Source organism: Chroicocephalus ridibundus, chromosome Z (assembly GCF_963924245.1).
Source record: "Chroicocephalus ridibundus chromosome Z, bChrRid1.1, whole genome shotgun sequence".
In the NCBI taxonomy this organism is placed as follows: domain Eukaryota; kingdom Metazoa; phylum Chordata; class Aves; order Charadriiformes; family Laridae; genus Chroicocephalus; species Chroicocephalus ridibundus.
This window is the reverse complement of record NC_086316.1, coordinates 70400873-70421086: the sequence shown is the minus strand read 5'-3', so window position 1 is coordinate 70421086 and position 20214 is coordinate 70400873. Positions and strand designations below refer to the sequence as shown.

The following is a 20214-nucleotide window of genomic DNA, read 5'->3' as shown; positions in this document are numbered from 1 at the left end:
GCTTAGTGCCAGCAAAACAAGCAGTTCTGGCTCAAGGCAGTGTTGACTGTTCACATGTGGTATGTCATCAGGCAAAATTAAAGACGGTGTCGTGTCTACTCTGAGCTGCTTACTGAAGAATTGCTTCCAATACACCTCTTTAGGAGCTGATCGTGAATTTGCTACCTGAGAGACTTCAGATTCCTAATGGAACACGGTTTCTAGATTGAGAGTATAGGAGATCAAACAAGTCAGTCACCTCTCTAAATATAGCTATCTGTTACCACAAATACTGCAACTCTTTGCATGTCTTAATTTCCAGACCTGTTTTCTGCTATTGTTCTTAGTGCTAAAACAGCATAATGTCATTTATAAACTGCTGTGAAGAATAAAAGGTTTTGTTCTTGAGTTTACAGTTCTTCACCATGTATTTTTTTAATAATCAGGATGGTGGAAGGGTGCCCTTCTCAGGAAGAGAGTTGCCATTATGACTTTGAGCTCAGGGGTGAGGCGTCCATCACATGCCAACTTACCCTTTTGCTCTGGCCGTGCCCAGGCTGCCGTCCTGTCCAGCACCTGACCAAGTCACAGAGTTTGTCCTGAGAGAATGTGACCTTCTGGATTGCCAGCTGTACTTCGTTCAGATTTCAGGGCAACGTTAAGCATTTCTCATCTCGTTTCGTCTTGCTGGCCTTGTGGTGTTAGCCTGCTAAGTTTGGAAAATCTGAACAAGCTGTTCTGTATCTCTTGATCCCATTTCCCTCTATTCGCAAAAGCTGTGCTAGAAACCTTATTAGGTCTTCTAACTTTTTATTTTTAAATGTGCAGTCATTTGAACTGCAAGTGACACTGTGATTTGTTTCCTTTAGTATTATACAAAAGCACCGTTATGGTTTTAAAGTCAGCTCTTTTGTCTCAGTATGTTTTCCTGTGAGCATATAATTTCATGTGCTACCACGTAAACAGCAGTCTCATTCTTAAGCATCTTGATAAAAACCCCACCCAATAGATTTTCTAGTGAAATTATAATGATAAATGGAAAAAAATTTGTTGTGCGCAAGCAATTATCACCATTAAAGTAGTACAAAATCATAATATTTTGACTCTCTACATTTTATTTCTATTTTTTGACTATGCATTTTCTTTCTTTTCTTTTTAAAACACTAATTATGAGCTATTGCCACTGATTGTTTTCCTGTCGTTTTCTTCTTGCATTACAAAGTAAAATGAAACTAGAGAGTTTTTTCCCTTTCATTGAGTTCTGCTGGACTCAGACAGCTGCCTTTTCTTGTGTTGATAGAAGGCTGCTAGAAAGGGGCAGAGCACTAAGGAAATTCAGGATAGATTAGTCAGTGAATGAAATGCTAGAAGCATTATATTGTCATCTATTTAAAAATAGATTGCTATTTCAGAACTTTAGTCTAATAGGAATAGTTTATAAACTCTTCTGCATGTCTCTGTTCTCAGATGCATTTCTGGGTTCTAATCTGAAATTATCCTGCAGATTTCTTCAAATTGAGGGAAGGTGAGGAACTGGACTATCTTTCCTATAGACTTTGACATACACTTGGGATTTTGGATCGTGTGATGTGAATGGTGGTTGTGAAAGTATAGATGTCACGTAACTGTCTGTATCAGAGGGAGTGGATGTTTGCAGGCAAGATTATGGTTTGAAGATGTTCTAAAATTGGTTTATGCTCTACTTTTGCCTGTCTTGGCTTTTTGCTTCATTAGTGAATCTCCACTTCCTGAAACCATGGAATGTAGTTCGTATCTGTATAATACCATAGAGTTGGACTTGTGCTTAATTTCCATTTTTGCAAGTTTGTCAAAATCTGATCCCCAAACTTGAACATTGAATGTGTTATTTTGTTAAAATGTTAATGAGTATCATCTGTCTTAGCTTTTGAGGTGTTTTGTGGTTTTCTGTGTGGTAAATTTTACAGTCTTTTGTATGGCAGTTCAAATGCCATATGATATATATTTAGCAGTTCCAAAAAATCTTTGGAACAACAGTTCCTTTTCCAGTGGATTTAATTAGAAAAATTAAATGGAAAGAACACTGACTGGTTTCCTAATCCTGCTGGATACTCAGATTTGCCCTATTCTTTCAAATGGAACACAGTTTATGTAAGTCTTCAGTTTAACAAAAATAATAAATAGTCTCCGTTCCAGGACAGATACTCGACAAATCTCAACAAGATTAGCTCATGAAATGAAATAGTATCCAAATTTATTAACATTAATATTTATTCAAGTCAGGAAAGCCTTTGCTCTTCAAATGTGATACGAAAAGCAGGATGGTTTTAGGGATTTGTGATGTAGCAATTTTTTAGCATGACCCTGACTTTCAGTGGATCAGTAGCAAGCTGAGTATCGCTTGGACCTCTGAGGCGTTCCTCTTCTGCACTTCAAGAGCAAGAGGGGCATTGGCCTGTGCCTGCCCTCAGACCCTGGCTTCCCTGATGATCCTTGCAAAAGGAAAAGTCAGTTGCCTAAACGTGTTGGGGTACAGGCTCCTTGGCACACACTACTGTATTTGGATAGTTGGTTTGAGAGACAATATTATGAACTTTTCAGGGCTCCAAAACCAGACAAGTTTAAGAGGAAAAAAAAAAAAAAAGGCTTATTTTAGTAGGATGCGCGTCAAAGTATTTGGCTGCAATACTGAAGCCAAGATTGTGAAAAAAACCTAAAACTTGAGTTGTGCTCCATCTTGTTTGGGTTAATATCCCTCACTTAGGATCCTTAGTGTGCGCCGCAGCAGCTGAAGCTGAGAGAACACTTCAGTTGGCAATAGGCTGTCTTGCATGTTGCTTGTTGCTGTTATACCCATTATACTGTTTCTCTAGATGCCAGTTTCAAAAATACCTGTTCTAATTTCACTTCTGATCTCACTCCAGTGGAAAGGGAGTCTTTAACGGGCAACATTTCTTTGATATGCAGAGATTAGTAACTTATGACCTGTAGGATGTCAAATAAGATCAGATAGATTGCTTCCTGCTAAGCTTCTTGCTGAGTCTTGAAGACTTACTATGCATTAAGCAGTTTCCAGAGGTTAGTTGAAGCTTCAGCGATTCTGGCGAGCTTGTGCTTATTCCCCTGCATGGCTCTGTGCCTGCAAAGGTCGGGGAGGATGTACAGGTGACAGACTTTGTACCAGGACACTGCTTGGTGCAGAGGTCTCTCAGTACGTGGTATCCAAATACAGGTTCAGAGGCAGGAGGTGGTGTGAGGAGCAGGCGGTCCTCATGGTGAGAGGATCACGTCGGTCTGAGAAGGCAGCATGCACATGTATTGCTCAAGAAATACGGCTGGGACTGTTTTCCATTTCAGTGTTACTTTTGGATGGGTTCTAGAGATTTCCAATGTAATTGTCTGTTAGATAAAAAGTACAAATGTGCATCTTTCTATCCAGGTTGTGTTCTCTAAATGTTCTAAAAGATCGCAGTACTGCAGTCACATTAGGACATTTAAAATTGGTAAGGGTATAGCAGTTGCAATGACACTTTCAGGAGATAGTTCTTCATTCTTCAGCATTTGTAAAATCAAGCAGACGGTTTTTATGGCATTGCTCTGTTTCTCCGTGGCTCCTGCTTTTATGTGGGTATTGTACGTCTTCCATCTACACCTTCTTTTAGTCAGGCTCAGTAATATAATTACTGTAATGCAGTGGTTTGTTAATGCCAATTCGGGATAAATCTCAAATGTCTCAGACATTACTCTGAAAAACTGGAAATGCCAGGCAGTATAAAGTACATTTCAAAGTGCAGTGCAGGATTTATATCTTTCCAGATACTTCAATAGAAAATAATAGCAACTGCTTATCTTCTGCCCAGATCCATTTAAAATTTTCCTTATGACTACTTAACCTTTTACTACACAGTACTTTTGAGGAGTGCATATATATTGATGTAACTAAGCTTGATTACAAGAGGTAACCAGAGTTATTTGTAATTGCTAGGGCCCATCTAATAAGTAAGTGGAAAATAGTGAAAGAAAACTGTGATAAACAATATAAACCAGAACATTTTCTGTTTCCTTTGGTATGGAAATGCATTTTAGGTTTCTCTTTCCTGCAAACAATGTCAGGGTGATTTTATTGCAGGCCATCTGCTTACTAATGCATATCTGCCTAAATATACAGTCATTGTCTTGAAATAAGTAGAGCCTGATTTCCTCAGTGATTTCAGTGGGACTGAACGTATTCCCTTGCTATACTACAGCTTGCTATTTCCAAATAGTTTATTTTATTTTCACTGAAAGCCTATGAGTCAAATTAATTTTGTGAAGTAATTGAATTAGATGTAAATTTTGTCCTGTTATTTAAAAGGCTAGTAAAGATTTTGTTGCATCTGTTTCCTCAGAATATATGTTTAATGGAAGCTGGTTTTACCTAGGAAGAACAATTCTGTGGCAAGTTGACCGATTTGCATTGTACCCTGGGGAACGAAATAAAAGAGACCGTCCGGGTTGAAGTTTTGAGAGGGTAAATTTTATTTCAAAATGCAGTCAGACTTCAAATTAATCCCTCCCATGTATTTCAAAGACCTAGGAAATCAATGGGTTCTACTAATAAATTGTTTTTTTGTCTTTCCTTTTAATGCAAGTTTCTGCATTCAAAGACTATTCAATTCAAAGTCTAATTAATTCTCTCTCTAGCTGTTTCTATCATACAATGCTTCAAAAGGATGAAAGAGATTATTCTTCCCCCCGTATTTAGTTTCTACTTCACAGGTCTTACTGTATTAGCTTAGTATAGTTTGTGTGATGTTGATTGTTGTGCATTTATTTCCTTTTCAATATACTCCATCCAGTCTACAGACTGGATTTGGTGTTAGACTCCACCAGCTGGGCCGTGCCCCACCTGTGCTGGTGTCGGCTCAGCTGGGGCTGGGGGGTTACATTTGAACACTGAGGGCTCTGTGCAGCCTGTCTTCCTTGATGTTCTCACATCCAAGAGCTTATTCCAGTCCATCAGCAAATAACACCTGGGGAGGTGGAAAGGTGAGTGTGTGCTGCACCCCGATACCAGTATAGCATGAACTGCCTGTCAGTGGCCCTGCAGGACTCCTGTGAGCTGCTGCTGTCATGCAGACGCTAGTACAAGTATTGCCTGGGAGGTCGGTGTGCCTATGGCAGCCCAGCCTGATGGTTCACCTACTAGGTGGCTCTCTGTGGGCCAGGTTGTAGCACTCACAGCCAGTGACTACCTACTAGAGGTCATGGTGAGATTTTTGAGGGGTGGAGCACAGATTAGGGCACACCTGTGGGTTTTTCCTCTATTTCTTGTTTCTGCTCTTGGTGAGAAGGAGGTTTGACTAAATGAACGTGGGATCTTGCGTGGATCTGCAATCTTCCACCACAGTGACCTGTGCTGAGAGGTGCTCTCCATGCTCCTGGCCTGTCTCCAGTCAGTGGCTCTGGGAGCAGGCTGGTCAGGTAAGATCCTTCAGTGAGAGCTCAGGTTCCATCAGGGAAATATCTGTTTGCCTTTAGGGGTCCACATCCCAGAATGCATGTGGGATCAACTCAAAAGATGAGGATTTCAGTCTTTCTGATGAGGTTGGGGGGACACTCAGTCAAGCATCCATGTGTATTCTGCTTCAGTATGCAGGGCTTAGGCTTATTAAACTTTTAAATTGGTTGCAAAGTCTGTTGTCTTCTCCTCTTAGTTACAATTGTAGAATAAGTTGTGGGCTAGAGTTAGTGTGTTCCAGGGTGGGGTTTTTTTTGGTTGGCTTTTTTTTCCTTTTTACACTAGGATTTCTGATTTTCTTGATTTGGCAGCAGCACGTAGAACAGGCCTTTTGTTGTGGTGAAGGAGTCAGTCAGTACAATAGAATACAACCATTTGTTACCTCCTCCTGCTTCCCCTCTTGGTGCTGCAGCAACCAAGTGGGGTTTTGCACAGAAGCCGTTGAAGGTGTTTGCATTCTGTTTCACCAAGTAATGTGTGGCAGGAAAGATAATAGAGTCCGTGATCTTTAATATTATTTTTTTGTTAGCCTTCTCTTTCGCTTTGTCATCTTGAAGGTAGTCTTGCATGTGTGATCTCTCTAAGATGTGCACAGAGGACAAGCGGAGTGCTTTGACTTGACTGGCACAGCTTGCCACAAGTGACTGGAGTTACCCTGTGTCCTCAGGTTGTTGTGTGGCAGCACTGGGAGGTCCATGGCAGAAGTGAAAGTGACAGCCCTCTAGGTGCTGTGTCAGACCGTCAGAAGATCTGCTGATACAGTGTGACCCATAGATAGTCACTTACATGTTGGTACCATTGTGCCTTGTCACAACCTAAAATGTGCCAAATCAGGTGGTGGAAGGAGTGAGTGCTATAACTCACTACAATGCATGTTACAGTCATTCTCTTACAGTATCGTGGCATATATCTTGTAGTAAACAAATAGGCTTTCATTTAACTGAAGAAGTACATAGAGCTTATGCATAGTCTGTTACTGTGTACAGTGTCCCATTTCACTGTCCTAAACAACTCTTATTTCCATCTGGTGCAACACTCGTACTTGCACAGTTATAAAGGTGTGTAGAGTTTTCTTTTATATTGCCTTGGCCAGGGCTGCTGCATATGTTAATGTTCCATGTGCAGAAAAACTATGTCATGTCTTAGGCGAGGATATCTACAAGGTTAAGAATGATGTTGATCATATCAGTTTTTCATCAAACAAGAATTGTTAAACTGAATGCTATGCTAACTAACAGCAGTAATTCTGGAATGTACTGAAATGGGTGGCATATGGGCCTGGGCAGAGAGACCAAGTTGTTTCTGGAGGCTCTCCACCGTCAATGCACTGGTCATATTTCCTCCTACCTGAGTTGGGAACGTACAGGTCTGTGTTCAGCCTGTAACTGTGTATGTCTTGCAGCCCAGAAAGCCAACCGCATCCTGGGCTGCATGAAAAGAAGCGTGGCCAGCAGGTCGAGGGAGGTGATTCTGCCCCTCTACTCTGCTCTGGGGAGACCCCACCTGGAGTACTGTGTGCAGCTCTGGAGCCCCCAACATAAGAAGGACAGGGACCTGTTGGAGCGAGTCCAGAGGAGGGCCACAAAAATGATCATGGGTCTGAAGCACCCCTCCTATGGAAACAGGCTGAGAGAGTTGGGGTTGTTCAGCCTGGAGAAGAGAAGGCTCCAGGGAGACATTACAGCAGCCTTCCAGTACCTAAAGGGGCCTACAGGAAGGATGGGGAGGGACTCTTTATCAGGGAGTCTAGTGATAGGATGAGGGATAACAGATTTAAACTGAAAGAGGGTAGATTTAGATTAGATATTAGGAAGAAATTCTTTACTATGAGGGTGGTGAGACACGTGAACAGGTTGCCCAGAGAAGCTGTGGATGCCCCATCCCTGGAGGTGTTCAAGGCCAGGCTGGATGGGGCTTGGAGCAGTGTGGTCTAGTGGGAGGTGTCCCTGCCCACGGTGGGGTCTTGGAACGCGATGATCATTAAGGTCCCTTCCAACCCAAACCCAAACCATTCTATGATTCTGTGATTCCATATTGCGGGTTTTGAATCTTTTTTTTTAACAGATCATATGAAGCTCTGGGGTTTGTATTTTATATAGTCACTCTGTTTCCTGGCATTCACGGAAATAATACTGAGAGTGCTTCTTACTCAAATCCAAAAAATGTGCTCAGGGCAAACCTTGAACAAACACCAATTTCCTTTGGCCACAACAGCCATGCACCGAACCATTACTTGAGCAAAAGTACAAAACGTGGAGCTTCGAGGTGCTGGAGCGAGTGCAGAGGAGGGCACCGAAGCTGGTGAAGGGCCTGAAGAATAAATCTTATGAGGAGCGATTGAAGGAGCTGGGACTGTTTAGTTTGAGGAAGAGGAGGCTGAGGGGAGACCTCATCCCTCTCTACAACTACTTGAAAGGACATTGTAGAGAGGTTGGTGCTGGTCTCTTCTCACAGGTAATTAGCGATAGAACAAGAGGGAATGGGTTCAAACTGCAGCAGGGTAGGTTTAGACTGGACATTAGGAAAAAATTCTTCACAGAAAGAGTGGTCAGACACTGGAATAGGCTGCCCAGGGAGGTGGTGGAGTCACCATCTCTGAATGTGTTTAAGACTCGTTTAGATGTGGTGTTAGGGGATATGGTGTAAGGGAGAACTTTGTAGAGTGGCGTTGATGGTTGGACTCGATGATCCCAAGGGTCTTTTCCAACCTAAATGATTCTATGATTCTATTGCTTTCCCTGTGTCAGTGAACGTGGTGTGTGGCTGCACAGGAGAACCTTTTGTGTCGTGTTGGGTCTGTGGTACAGGTCTTGTTGACTGTTTTGCTGGGCTCTCACCTTTTGTAAAAGATAGGTCTTCTAAACATAGGAATATACTAGGTTATTGGTATTTTCTTGCAATAACTGAACTTCCAAAGCTGTGGTTAAAAAAAGGGTCAGTATTTTTCTTACGGATGACTTAAAAAAAATCCCTGCTACTTTAAATTCTGTTCAGTTCCACAGTTGGCTCATGGTGCGTATAATGTATGAAGCAGGAGACAAGCTGTTCTTCAAGGGTAGTCAAACAAAAATCCAGCTAATCCCCTACCCTAGGGAAATACCTCCAAAATCCTGCTCTCCTCAGGTTAGACAGCAGAGGGGCTGAAAAGTGAACTCTAGTGAATGTGTTGAAATATACAATGGCATCGTCATAAAAAAACCCTGTTACTTTGAGGATTTGAGAAGAGCATCCAATGTGACTTCTTTCACGTTCACTGGAATAGGAGCTGCAGCAGTTTAAGCACACAAAGCTGAATGGCTTTTTGCCTCTCCAAAAGACAGGCTTAATAAAAGAGACCAATTTGCAAAACGCAGTGCGTGGAGCCCTGGTCTAGCTGCTTCTGGGTTTCCACATGCTCCATTCAAAGCTTCTTAAAACCAGGTCACTTTTATGTACTTGCCAAGATGGGATTTTAGGAACCAAAATCTGTATATCCAGTGATCTGGTTTTTTGTTTGATCCCTCTTCCTTTCATTCTAAATTTCCTTAGAGCGGGGATGTAGGGTTTAAACCAAGCCTGCAGCTGAAGCCTGAGGGTATTTATCACTTCCTAGAATAGGACCAGAATGTCAGTACCAGGAAAGATTTGAAAAACAAGGTTAAACAAGAAGCAGTGTTGGGCAGGCACAGGTCTTAAAGGATTGAAACATCTATTCGCTCTGTCTTGTGTTCCTTTCTGTAGTGGTTTTTTATTTTCTTTGTTTATTTTGTTTTTTAAAGAAGTAATTTGGGCAGATATATTCTCCTGAGGTTATTCAGGTCACCAGCCAGCCAGACTGGAGAAAAAAAATATTAAATCATTGTCCTTCATTGTATTTGGATGACTCCTGTTTTCCTTGTTTCTTCCTTCTGTCTTAGAATTATTTTCTTTTACAGTCAGTGCCCTTTTGTATGATATCAGGGTGGATTCTACTGGTTTAGATTACAGGAAGGAACATATGCCATAAATAGATGGTATATATTCTGCTAACACCAGGAATACTGAAATAGCTCATCTTAAAAGGCAGGGGAAACCTAGCCAGTTGGCCTAGTGCCAGGAGATTGCAGGGCTGACAGTTAGTGGGAAGCCTGAAAGAGAGATTAATGGTAGGCTGTGCTCTACAAAAAGAGCACGTTGAGCCCCAGGAGAAATTTGGCGAGGGCAAATTCTGGAAGAGCCATGTGCTGATGCCTTAATGCAGTTTTGCCTTTCTCTTGACACCCCTGTCCCTGCGAGGTCCTGGCATTCCCAGGTGGTGTGTTTGTCTCTGTGGTACTGAATGCTGACATAGACCGGGCTGGCTGCCTTTCTCTGTCTTTACCAAATGTATTCAGGAGGGGCTCGTATAGGTCTGTTTGAAGGAAATCCTTCATATGTAGTTAGCCCTTTCTGTACAGCCAGTTAACTGAAAAGGCCCTGATAATTTTTGCAAAAGATGGTCTTTAGCTGGGCAACTTCTAATGCGGAATAGGCTGGTATTCATAAGATGCAGCTATTCAGAGCATCCTGGGGGGTTTTTGTGTTTGTTTTTTCCCCACAATTAGTAGTAGTTTTGTGTTTGTCTGCAAGAGCAGAATTGTCCATACATGCCTCTTTGGAGCGCTCAGGCTATAGCCATAAACTACAGCTGTTCTTTGGTAAGGTGACGATGATGTCACTGTCCATCCAAAGATACTTAATTAAATAAGTTTGTAGCTTGTACATGGCATCTCTGACATTGCTTACAGAGTTTTCCAGGCCTTTCACATGGACAGCCTGAGCAGCTGTGGTTTTCCTCCAGATCAAACAGCAGAATGGCAACAGAGTTTGGCCCCTCTAATATCTGAATCGCTGCGGTGGTGTACAGGTGGCTTCCAAAAGCTGTGCTCCGCCATAGTGCTGTCCACCGTTAAAATTGTGAAACACAGTTGAGTTTCATGTAACAAGTTTTTTGTTACCTAAAATACTCTTAAAATTGAGATGTGAAACAAGTTAAAACAGAAAACAACTATGGGCCAGAATTCAGGCAAACCTGCAAGAAATCCTCCTTTCCCCAAACAGAGAAGGAGAACAAATAGAGAATGTAAGCTATGGGTCTGGGTGGGTGTTTGGTTTGCTTGGGGAGGGGGTGTCCTTCCACACAGATTTTTCTCCCTGGTACCAAATAATAAACATTTGGTGCTAAGGGAGGCTGGTTTAATGGAGAATACTGAAGGCTTTGTTCAGTTGCCACTTATCTCTCCCCTACTAACAATTTCAGGATTTGGCCAATAGTTGTTGCACGTATGCAGTATTTGTCAGGGTTTTGACTCTATTTAGATCCAGAGAATAACATATGATTATTTATTATTACTTTATACTTTTTCTGTTAACGATGAAAACGGCCCTTCAAAAAAGAGTAAAACAAAAAGAGTAACAAGAGTCCAAAGGAGCTCATGGAACAAGTGCATTTTCCCTCCATTCCAGTTGTAAACTGTGAACCCTAAGTTGGCAGCAGGCACAGTAAGAAGCATCCCTGGCTCAGGGAAGTGACAGGGATAAGTGACAGAGCCTCCTGTACCCTGAGGGTGAGGCGAAGCCAGGCTCTCTGCCTCCCCCCAGCCCGCAGCATGGAGAGGTGAAACTTGGGAAATCACTCACATGCGTCGGAGGGGCAAGGAGCAGCTTCCCGGAGGCTGAGTCTGTTGCCTCATTCCCTGTGTAAAAGCAGGCAAGTGCTTCTGTGCCACTCCAATTCCCATTTAATGAAATCGTCCCCAGCTGCCTTCTCTTTGCCCTTAGCTGGTGCCTTTGGCCTCTCCTCTTGTTCACGCAGGAGATTGGGGTTTAGAGGGCAGCTCCACCTGGCAGTGTCACATGGCCTGTTCCAGTGTGACACCTTAGGTGACTGTCTACCTTCCCTAAGCTCCAGGCATGGAGTTACCAGTCTAATTCTCTCCCCCTCAATCTGGTGAATGTGTACACGACGGCAGTGAGGTGTCTCCCACGTTCGACAGTCGGGCGGTGCTGCAGGCTGAAAGCAGGGGAGGTGAGCACTGCCACCGCCTGCACTGTCTCAAAGCTTTCCTGCCCAGCTCACCACCCTGAGGCGCAGCTGCTTGATTAGCAATTGCTGATCAACTCCTATTTTTCAAGGTCAAAGAAGAAAGGTAAAGAAGAAAAAAACGGTGTACTGCTTTAAAGGTAAGGGATTGCTTGTGTATTTAGAATAAGGACTTCCTTGTGCTGCCAAACAAACAGAGTTAAATGGTGAAATGGTATGTGGTGTGCTGTCATTTAGTGAAGCGTATGGCTGTTATGTAAAGGTTTTAATGACTTTCTTCATCTGTCCGCTTAGGAACACCATGCGTCTGGCAAAATTTTGAGAAGGCTCAAGGCGTTAAAGAAAGCTCATCTAAATAAAGGAGGGTTAACGTGACATTGCAGTTGCTTAATCCTGTATTGTCCTCCCATGTGACTGCAGGGATACTGAGGCGCAGCTTTTCTTTTGCCTGGTGCACAGATTATGCTTTTCCTGTCATCTTACAGGATCAGTTGCTTTGTTAAACCTGCCATGAGGAGAAAACGGGAGCAACAAACTTTTTACAGCAAGGCTTCAAGGCACAGTGACATTTCCAAGGCACAGTGACAAGCTCACAGGCTGAAGAATGAATCAAAGGCAAACCCTATGTTCATCTCTTGGGCTGATACCAGAATGAAGGAGAACTACGCTCTTAAGGTCAGCTATTCAAAATGAACTGGAAGCATCTGGATTTATCCAGAGTAGTTAATCAGCTATTTGTTTGAGCTTTATCTATCAAGTTAGTTTTCAAAGCAGCAAGCTAAAGCCTGAAAATTTGTGTCAGTTGTTTTGCATGTGTCAAATGTACTGCACAGACAGTGAGCAACTCACTGCTTTCTTGCACAAAGTTTACGGTTTTAATTGCAAAGCCTCTTTTACCTTGTAGATGAAGATCCTGACATACTAAATCTGTTAGTGAGAGATGGATGTAAAGAGCTTCCAGTTTTATCTCTGATTTTGAACAGAACTCCAATATGTAGATATGCCAGATCTGTTTTTGAAGTAATTTCCAAACTAATCCTTGGACTTTCAGTAAGCTGCTTTTTTTTTCCTAAGTTTGTCATAGTGTCCATTATGTGCCAGATTGCATATTTATACAGAATTATTTCATTTAAACTCCTTATCGGGACATCCTGTTAAATGGGGAAGTGATTACCCTATAGACTATGACAACAGCATATGCGAATGGAGGAAGTCTTGGAAAACACCGCTATTCCAGATGGCATCGTGAGGACAGTGGAGAAGACGATGGGCACCTGGAGAGCTATGGGGGAGATGAAGAGGGCAAGCAGCACAGGCTGACCCCATTTGAGAAACTAATGCAGGATATGTCCCAGAATGAAAAAGTGGTGAAAGAATTAACCCTGGGAAAGAGAATTGGCTTCTATCGAGTCAGAGGAGAAATAGGAAGTGGGAATTTCTCACAAGTGAAGCTTGGAATTCATTCCCTAACCAAAGGTAGGCACCGCTGTGTGGGTCACCTGTGTGCTGAGCACCCTAGTTCTGCATGTATACAAATGCACCTCTTTGGGACGAAGGATACTGTCTGAACCTTAAATACATGTATTTGTATCTGGGTTTTTGTTGTTGTTGAGTGAATCTATAGGCAGGGTAACAGACAAATGCTTAGGTTTGCATTAGGCTTTAAAGAAACCAGATGGCAGCTATTACAAGAAGAGTTCGTCTCTGCACCTCATGGAGTTAATACATCTCATCCCATGGCTGAAACACTCCACACTTTGAAGCATGATGTTGTGCCTCCATTCCTACAACTTGTCCTGTCCTCCTGCCCTCTTCCCTGCCCCAGCTCATGGACTACAGGGCTATAGGTAGTGAACCCCCCAGGCAGCCTGGCTAGGCCTGCTCCTGCCTGCAGACAGAGTCAGCAAGGCTCCTGTTGTTTCCTTGCAAATTTTGCTAGTATGGAAGAAGCTTTCATTTGGTCACAGCAGTTTTGGTGAGAAACTTTATGGCTGCTTTGCGGACTCATTTGCAGGTGTTTCATTACTGTAAAAAGCTGGGACAGGGCTATAGGTGTGAGCTGAACAGGTGCAGGGAAACAAGCTCTGGTACAGGCAAAGCAGGATTTGTGTTGAATTCTCAATGATTTTTCTTTTTTTAAGTACAGAAAAGCACTCTACATGCTGCTTCTAGGAAGAATTAGAAAAGCTAGGTAACTGCAGCGAACACTTCAGTTATAGGTATAACCAAGAACTTGTCTTCATCTGTCCTGTTTCTTCTTCTGCCTCTGACAGAACAGTAACAGAAACTGTTCTTGTTTTCTCTTAGGGATGACTAGTTTTCCCGCATCTTTGTATACACTACTATAATGTTTTTTTCTCATAGTCTTTCCTTTCCAATTTGATTGACTCTCCTTCCCTCCATCATCTTACAGGTGAGAGAACACGATACAACCCAAAGCCTTCGTGCCATATTATCTGTTGTTATTTTCTCTAAACACCTCTTTCTGCCAGACTGCAGAGGTGTGAAACCTCAAATTTATCCGTCATGTGCAGCAGCTGTTGCACTGGGAATCAAAGTAGGGAACTGATGGTATTTATTTTTTCCAAATTTAAGCCTGCCTGTGCCTAAGGCTTGCTTTAACAGGGTGTGGAATTTTTGGTATTGCTTGTTTCACAAAAGCATCTCTGTTCTACTTGGCCCACAGCAAGTTATTTCCTCTTCTGCTATGTGATTTTTTTTTTTCTTCCAGAGAAAACTGTCTTATGTGTACTGATGGAGGAAATTCTGCTTCTGTACTGGGAACAAGAGAAATGCTAATGAAAAGAAGTTATAAATTTGATCTGGATGAACCTTTTACATATTAAACTTACTTAGGAGACAGGTTGCTTTAGCATTAAATAGAGCTGATATTGAAAAATTTTGAACTTTAGTGAATACAGTAAGCTTGGACAAACTAAATACCAAAATCATATTTTTTTTTAAAAAGGTTGTTTTTCACCAGAAAACTCTCAAATTATTTTTCTTTGGTTAGTAGCTTTTTTGGTTAAAATGTTCACTGGGTAAGGAGTTAATTTCTTGATACTAAGTTTGCAACTGCCACGAGGAATGAAGGATGAAGCATAAACATCTTCTGACTTATCTCTGCCTGTGAGCTTTTCTGTCCTCATAAAACACAGCATGTGGATAGAATAGGAACATGCAGACATGTGCACACACATGAGCACATGCATGCATACACACACACCACCACCACACACAAAGAGGATTCTGTTTTTTCCAGTAGATGCACATCATTGTGTTGGTAATGAAGTGATGTTCCTGCACAGTGCTAATGAGTACAAGTTGGGGTTTTTTGCTCATTATATAAATACAAAGGCTTCATTATTAATGCTGTTTGGGTCCCGGTAGTAGTGGGGAGGTGTATGTGTCAGGGGGCTGTTCATCTCTTCAGTTATTGTCATAGTGTTAAGTTCTAAGTATGGTCTTTCTCCTTACATGTCACCCTATATTAAAAAAGGAAACAATTTTGTTCTTTACTAAGATGAGCATGTGTATCAATTACATGCGTGTCCTCTTCTGTAGCCCTTCTGATCTGTTGCAGCAGGACATGTGAATAGAGTTTTCTAGAGGGAGAGAGGGAAAAACCTGCAGGATCATACTGGATGAAAAAGAACATTGTTTCTCTCACAAGAGCTGCTGTGATTGCTTAGAGGATGCAAGAAAATGGTGCTATGATGTGTCCTGGGTTATTCAGGAGCATTGCCCGCTTTATTAACTTGAATTTTGGCAGAGATTTTCTCCAGAGACCTGGAGTTGCTTGCTAAGGACTGTTAGGTTCCGAAGCTCTGTGCAACCTTTATTTTATATACTTTCCAGCTGACAAATGTAGTGTGAGAGGACAGATAAACAGATGCAATTAAGAGCATCCAAAATTTACAATTAGTAAAAAGCCAGCCTAATGTGAAACATCAATTACAAAGGCAGGAATGTCTAGACACCCGCTGGGGGCTTTTTGACCAATTTTAACTTTGTTCTGTTTATATTTTGTTTCTTTTCACCATCATAGCATATACCACTTCTTCCTGAAATTATTTCTTAGCCTTTTCTTAAGTTCTCTTACTAAGATTTTAGCTAGCTCTTTTCAAACCTCAGCATGCGCTGCGTATAGTCAATCAAAATCTCTCTACTCAGTTTCAGTATTTAGGTAAATAAGCTGCCTGCTAAAAATGCCCTTCTGTTGAGCACTGCTGCTGTGCTTCTTTGTAAAACAAGCTGGTTTCGGAAGCAGAGGGAATGAGTTTAAAAAAGAAAAGGAGGGTGTCAGTTTCTTTACACTTTAAGTGGGCTGGTTTTCTTTGCATGTCATGCATATGCAACTGCAGTGATCTGGATTTAAAGGAGCTCAGTCCCAATTTATGGTAGTGTATGAACGGAATCAGGCCCTTCAGTTCTAAACCATTTTTTCCCCTCCCTTTCCTTTTAAAACTTGGCAGCAAAACTGACTAGGAGGAACCATAGATTCCAGCAAAAGGAAAGGGAAGGAATTTAACCTAGAAAATTATTTTTTTAAAGCCCAAATGCCCCTAACTTTTATAAATCAAGATGTGATGATGCCATTACATAATTAAGATTGTAAGAATCGTTATCCCTGTAGTATCTAAGCATTTAGTTGTACAAATGTTACCTACTGCTAGCTGATGCTCTTTCCTCTTGGTTTAGGTGATCAGTACGCTACCAACATGACAAGGGTCTTAGTGTTTCACCCCTAGGTCAGCAGTCAGAGCTCTGCCAGGATGTGTCATGTGCTGTTACCATTCAATAGCTGCGTTTCCTCCTGATTCACCACGCCACCAGCAGCACCACACAGGAGTAGGTACCTGCTTTCCTAAGGGGCTCACTAGAAAGCATGGAACAGGTCAGAGAGAAGCAGTGTGAGGAAGACTGCCTGATACCCAGCACGGGCTCCTTCTGAAAAGAGGTATATGAGAGGATAAATCAGCACCTTTCACAAGAATCGCATCTGCTTGGAATATCTGCTGCGCTTCAATAGGGAGATCAATTTATGCATGTATGTCACTAAGAAAGGTAAATATACCAAACATGGAGTTTTCTTGATCTGTACAGATACATGCACATGTATCCTTAACGCTTCCTTTAGATATGTTGAAATACTAAAATTGAGTTAAATAGCTTTATAATATTAAGTAAAAACATTTTCAATGCTTTTACACCAGAACACACGTACAAATGTAATAGCCTTCTCACTCTTCTCTTAAAGCAACAAGTAAACAATACTGGCTTTTTAAAAAAAATTTACTCCCATGTACTAGGAAACAAGGTGAAGGGTTTTTTCTGTCAGATTCAATAAAAGAAGTTAATTGTTAAGAAAGCTGTGAATGTTTGGCTAAGATATTCTCGGGAAAAAACCCCACTTATTCCCAGGAATAAACAGCTGGTTTTATTGCCATAATCCAATGTAATTTTGCTGTCCTGATAAGTTATATAAAGCCACTGTAAACCTATTTGAACCAGACTGATCTTTCAAATACCAGCTGTATTCAAAAGAGTGAAGATAAAAGCCTACCAATGAATACAGAAACATAAGGGTAATTGTGATTGACCTGTTCATACTGCTCTGAGCTACCCTGGTGATGTGGTGCAGCTGCAGATGTGTATCTGTGTTTTGTGGCCCTTGGCTTCACAGTAGATAGACTACAGAAACATGGAGAACTCAACAGCAGCTCTGTGTTACCAGGACATCTTAAGACAGCTAGTCTTACAGGATCCCTGCAACTTATTCTCCTTCGCTGCTTTTTTCCCTTCCTCAGAATAAAGTCTCTGTGTGATGTGGATTCGTGGCCCACTGTGGCATATAGATATAAAAATGTCCTTTTCCTGTATTCTGTACAGTACCAAGAACTACTCATACATGAACGTGTTGGAAAAACTGCCACAGCTACCCTGAGAAAGACAAACCTCTACAGCGCTGATTTTGGTAACTGAGAACTTGTGCGGGTGTGGGATAAGAAGTTAGGGAAAAGTTCTGTAAGTCACACCAACTTAAAAACGCGTCTCCATTATAACCTTGCAGGGTTATAGCCAGAGCCCCTAAATTACCCCGGAGTTTGTTTGTCTGCTCAAAGCACCTAAATATGACACCTCCATTAGTCTGCAAGTACCAGGCTCAGGCCTTGCTTCTCTGAAGAGCATGGAGCTAACAGCGAAAGAGAAAGCGCAGGCTTTCTTTACCAGCATTAGACACTGAAAGCAGATGCTGTAACTGTGGCCATCAGACACGTATTATCCTGACATCAGCGGAGCACGCTAAGACAGCAGATGATTTGATTAGCCCTTGCAATACTCTACCAGCCTTTAGCTACCTCAGCAGTGAGTAGGATGCGGTAGACAGAAAGGGGCATGGGTGTGCGTGAAAGACTGTGGGGCTTCGTAGGCCTCTGCAGCTTAGCTTATACTGATCAGAGGTGAAATCTTAGTGCGCTTCTATAACCAAGCATCGTTCTAAGTAAATAGTACTACCATTTGTACCTATTGCATTAACAACATGGACAAGCATTTTTCTTTTCAGAGAAAGTTGCTATTAAGATTTTGGACAAGACAAAGCTAGACCGGAAGACTCAACGTTTGCTATCTCGTGAGATATCCAGCATGGAAAAACTGCACCATCCAAATATCATCAGGCTGTATGAAGTGGTGGAGACACTCTCAAAACTGCACCTGGTGATGGAGTATGCAGGAGGTGGGGAGCTCTTCACTAAAATCAGCACAGAAGGGAAGCTGCTAGAAACAGAGTGTAAAATAACCTTCTCACAGATTGTGTCTGCAGTGAAGCACATGGTAAGCTGCTCTTCTGCCACAGGCAGGTTGCCCCTCACTAGTCTTGCAGATTTTGTGGATGTATCTTTTGGTTTTCAACTAGTAGGTTTACTGTTACCAAGATTTCAGACCCGCATTTCTGAAGAGCAAAACAGCTAGAGAAGAGCTGTCTTAAAGGTACCAGAGAGAGCTTTCACAACCACCTTGAGTTACTGCCTCTCTGTTGACAGCTTTTGGGAGGAGACTGAACTGGGAACACCTGGTGGGTGGAACCATCCCTTTAACAACAGCCTTCTAGCCTTCTCCTGTCAGCTTTAAGTTGCTGTAGGCACCAGCTAACAAGAGTTTAATTCCCTCAGGCTGTTTCAAAACATATGATCAGTCTTGATCTTCTGCTAGAACAAAGTGTTCCAGAGAAGAGGCTTGTTAGGTGCTGCAAACATCCAGCTTGCTTATTAATGAATATGGAAGACTGGCACTTAATACACTTAATTGCCAGTCCTCCCTTTGGCACAAATCTGTGAAGTTAACACTGAGCCAGTCACTTCCCCTGGCCTAGTCTTTGGTATTGCAACTGGATTTAGGATGATGCTATTTGTGTAAAGCCCAAAACATCTTATAAAGGCAGAAAAGGAGCAATTAACTACTTCAGTACCATGTCCTCTGAACCTTGCACAGTAACTACATCTACTTCAAACAACAGTATAAAAACACGGGAAGACTGTTCTGCAAGTACTTTTACTACGTAAAAGTAGTATTTGTTAAAGTGGGCTCAGGGTGCCCTCCAGTGGCTCGTATTTTCCTGGCATGTAATAGCCTCAGGCGAAGGCAAAAGCAAGGATGTTCCCAGGTCAGACACCAAGAAACTGCATTACAAACTGCTCGTGGCATATATAAACAGTATGCATTTTTATATGTTTTGACAAAATGATCACATGCCCTGTAAGTAATTAATTAGCTTCAACACCTTTTCCATAGGACAGGACTCAGCAGCTACTGGAACTTATTTTTATGTTTCAAGATCACATCTATTTCTTAGCATTAAACCCAGACTACCAAGCTGGCCAACCTCTTCGCTTGTACAGACTCCTGCAAAACATTTTACTTTTGCTAAACCATCAAATCCAGGCTGCTTAAATCGCATCTCACTGGTGCCCGCCCATATGAGGACAGAAGATCCCTGCCTGTTTTTGATGACAGGTTAAAAATCTTGGGATGCTGAAGCGTTTCCTTATTGCCTCCGGATACATGCACCTTGTTACTGCAAAGGGTAGGGCAGAGAGTGCTCAAACACATCCATTCTTCCTAATCATTTTAAAGATTAAGCTAAACCCTTACCTAATCAAGACAGGTATATCGCCACTAAGTAGAGCAAACTCAGTTTCAGTCCTTGGCTACTACTTGCCATTTCCAAGGGAAAAACGTACAAGTTACAGTGTATGCATTTATTTTAGATTTCTGAAACTAGAGGACACCACTGAATGTGGTGTCTTGCAACAACATAAAACACCACAAGGCACAAGCCCATGGTCCTTTTCTCCTGCCACCACCAGTTCCTCACAGGACATTAGATCACGCAACAGAAATGTAGCAACTTATTTTACCTGTGATTATGCTCACTTGGTGAACTAAACGCTTTCACATCATAAGTCCACAAGTTTACAATACACACAAAAATGGAATTGGTTAAAAAGAAATTATTTTTTGTTACTTACATCATGACAGAAATGTAGTCATTGCAAAAGCAAGTGTTCAGAACTCTGAAAAAAGAGATTTTGCACATGAAGATACCTAGTCTTGTAGGATTAGCTGCGATGCCATCACAAATCTGTTTCATGAAAGTAACTGATATTAGTTTAACAAGAGACTGCTATTCTTAAAAAACCCAGCATCCTTCTTC

General features: G+C 41.9%; 1 protein-coding gene across 14 annotated transcripts in view; it reads left to right on the top strand.

Moving 5' to 3' along the window:
- The window catches only part of NIM1K (NIM1 serine/threonine protein kinase), a 35008-nt gene that overhangs the window by 13478 nt on the left and 1316 nt on the right, over positions 1-20214 (top strand). For 5 of the 14 annotated variants that reach the window (XM_063320657.1, XM_063320658.1, XM_063320656.1 and 2 more), the window contains 2 exons: positions 11793-12974; positions 18067-18335. In XM_063320657.1, coding sequence (XP_063176727.1) covers positions 12683-12974; positions 18067-18335 — 561 coding nt within the window. In that variant the 5' untranslated portion in view covers positions 11793-12682. Of the gene's footprint in view, positions 1-2569; positions 16566-17390; positions 17476-18066; positions 18336-20214 lie in introns of those variants that run through there. The other 9 variants (XM_063320659.1, XM_063320662.1, XM_063320660.1 and 6 more) reach the window with 6 other exon arrangements.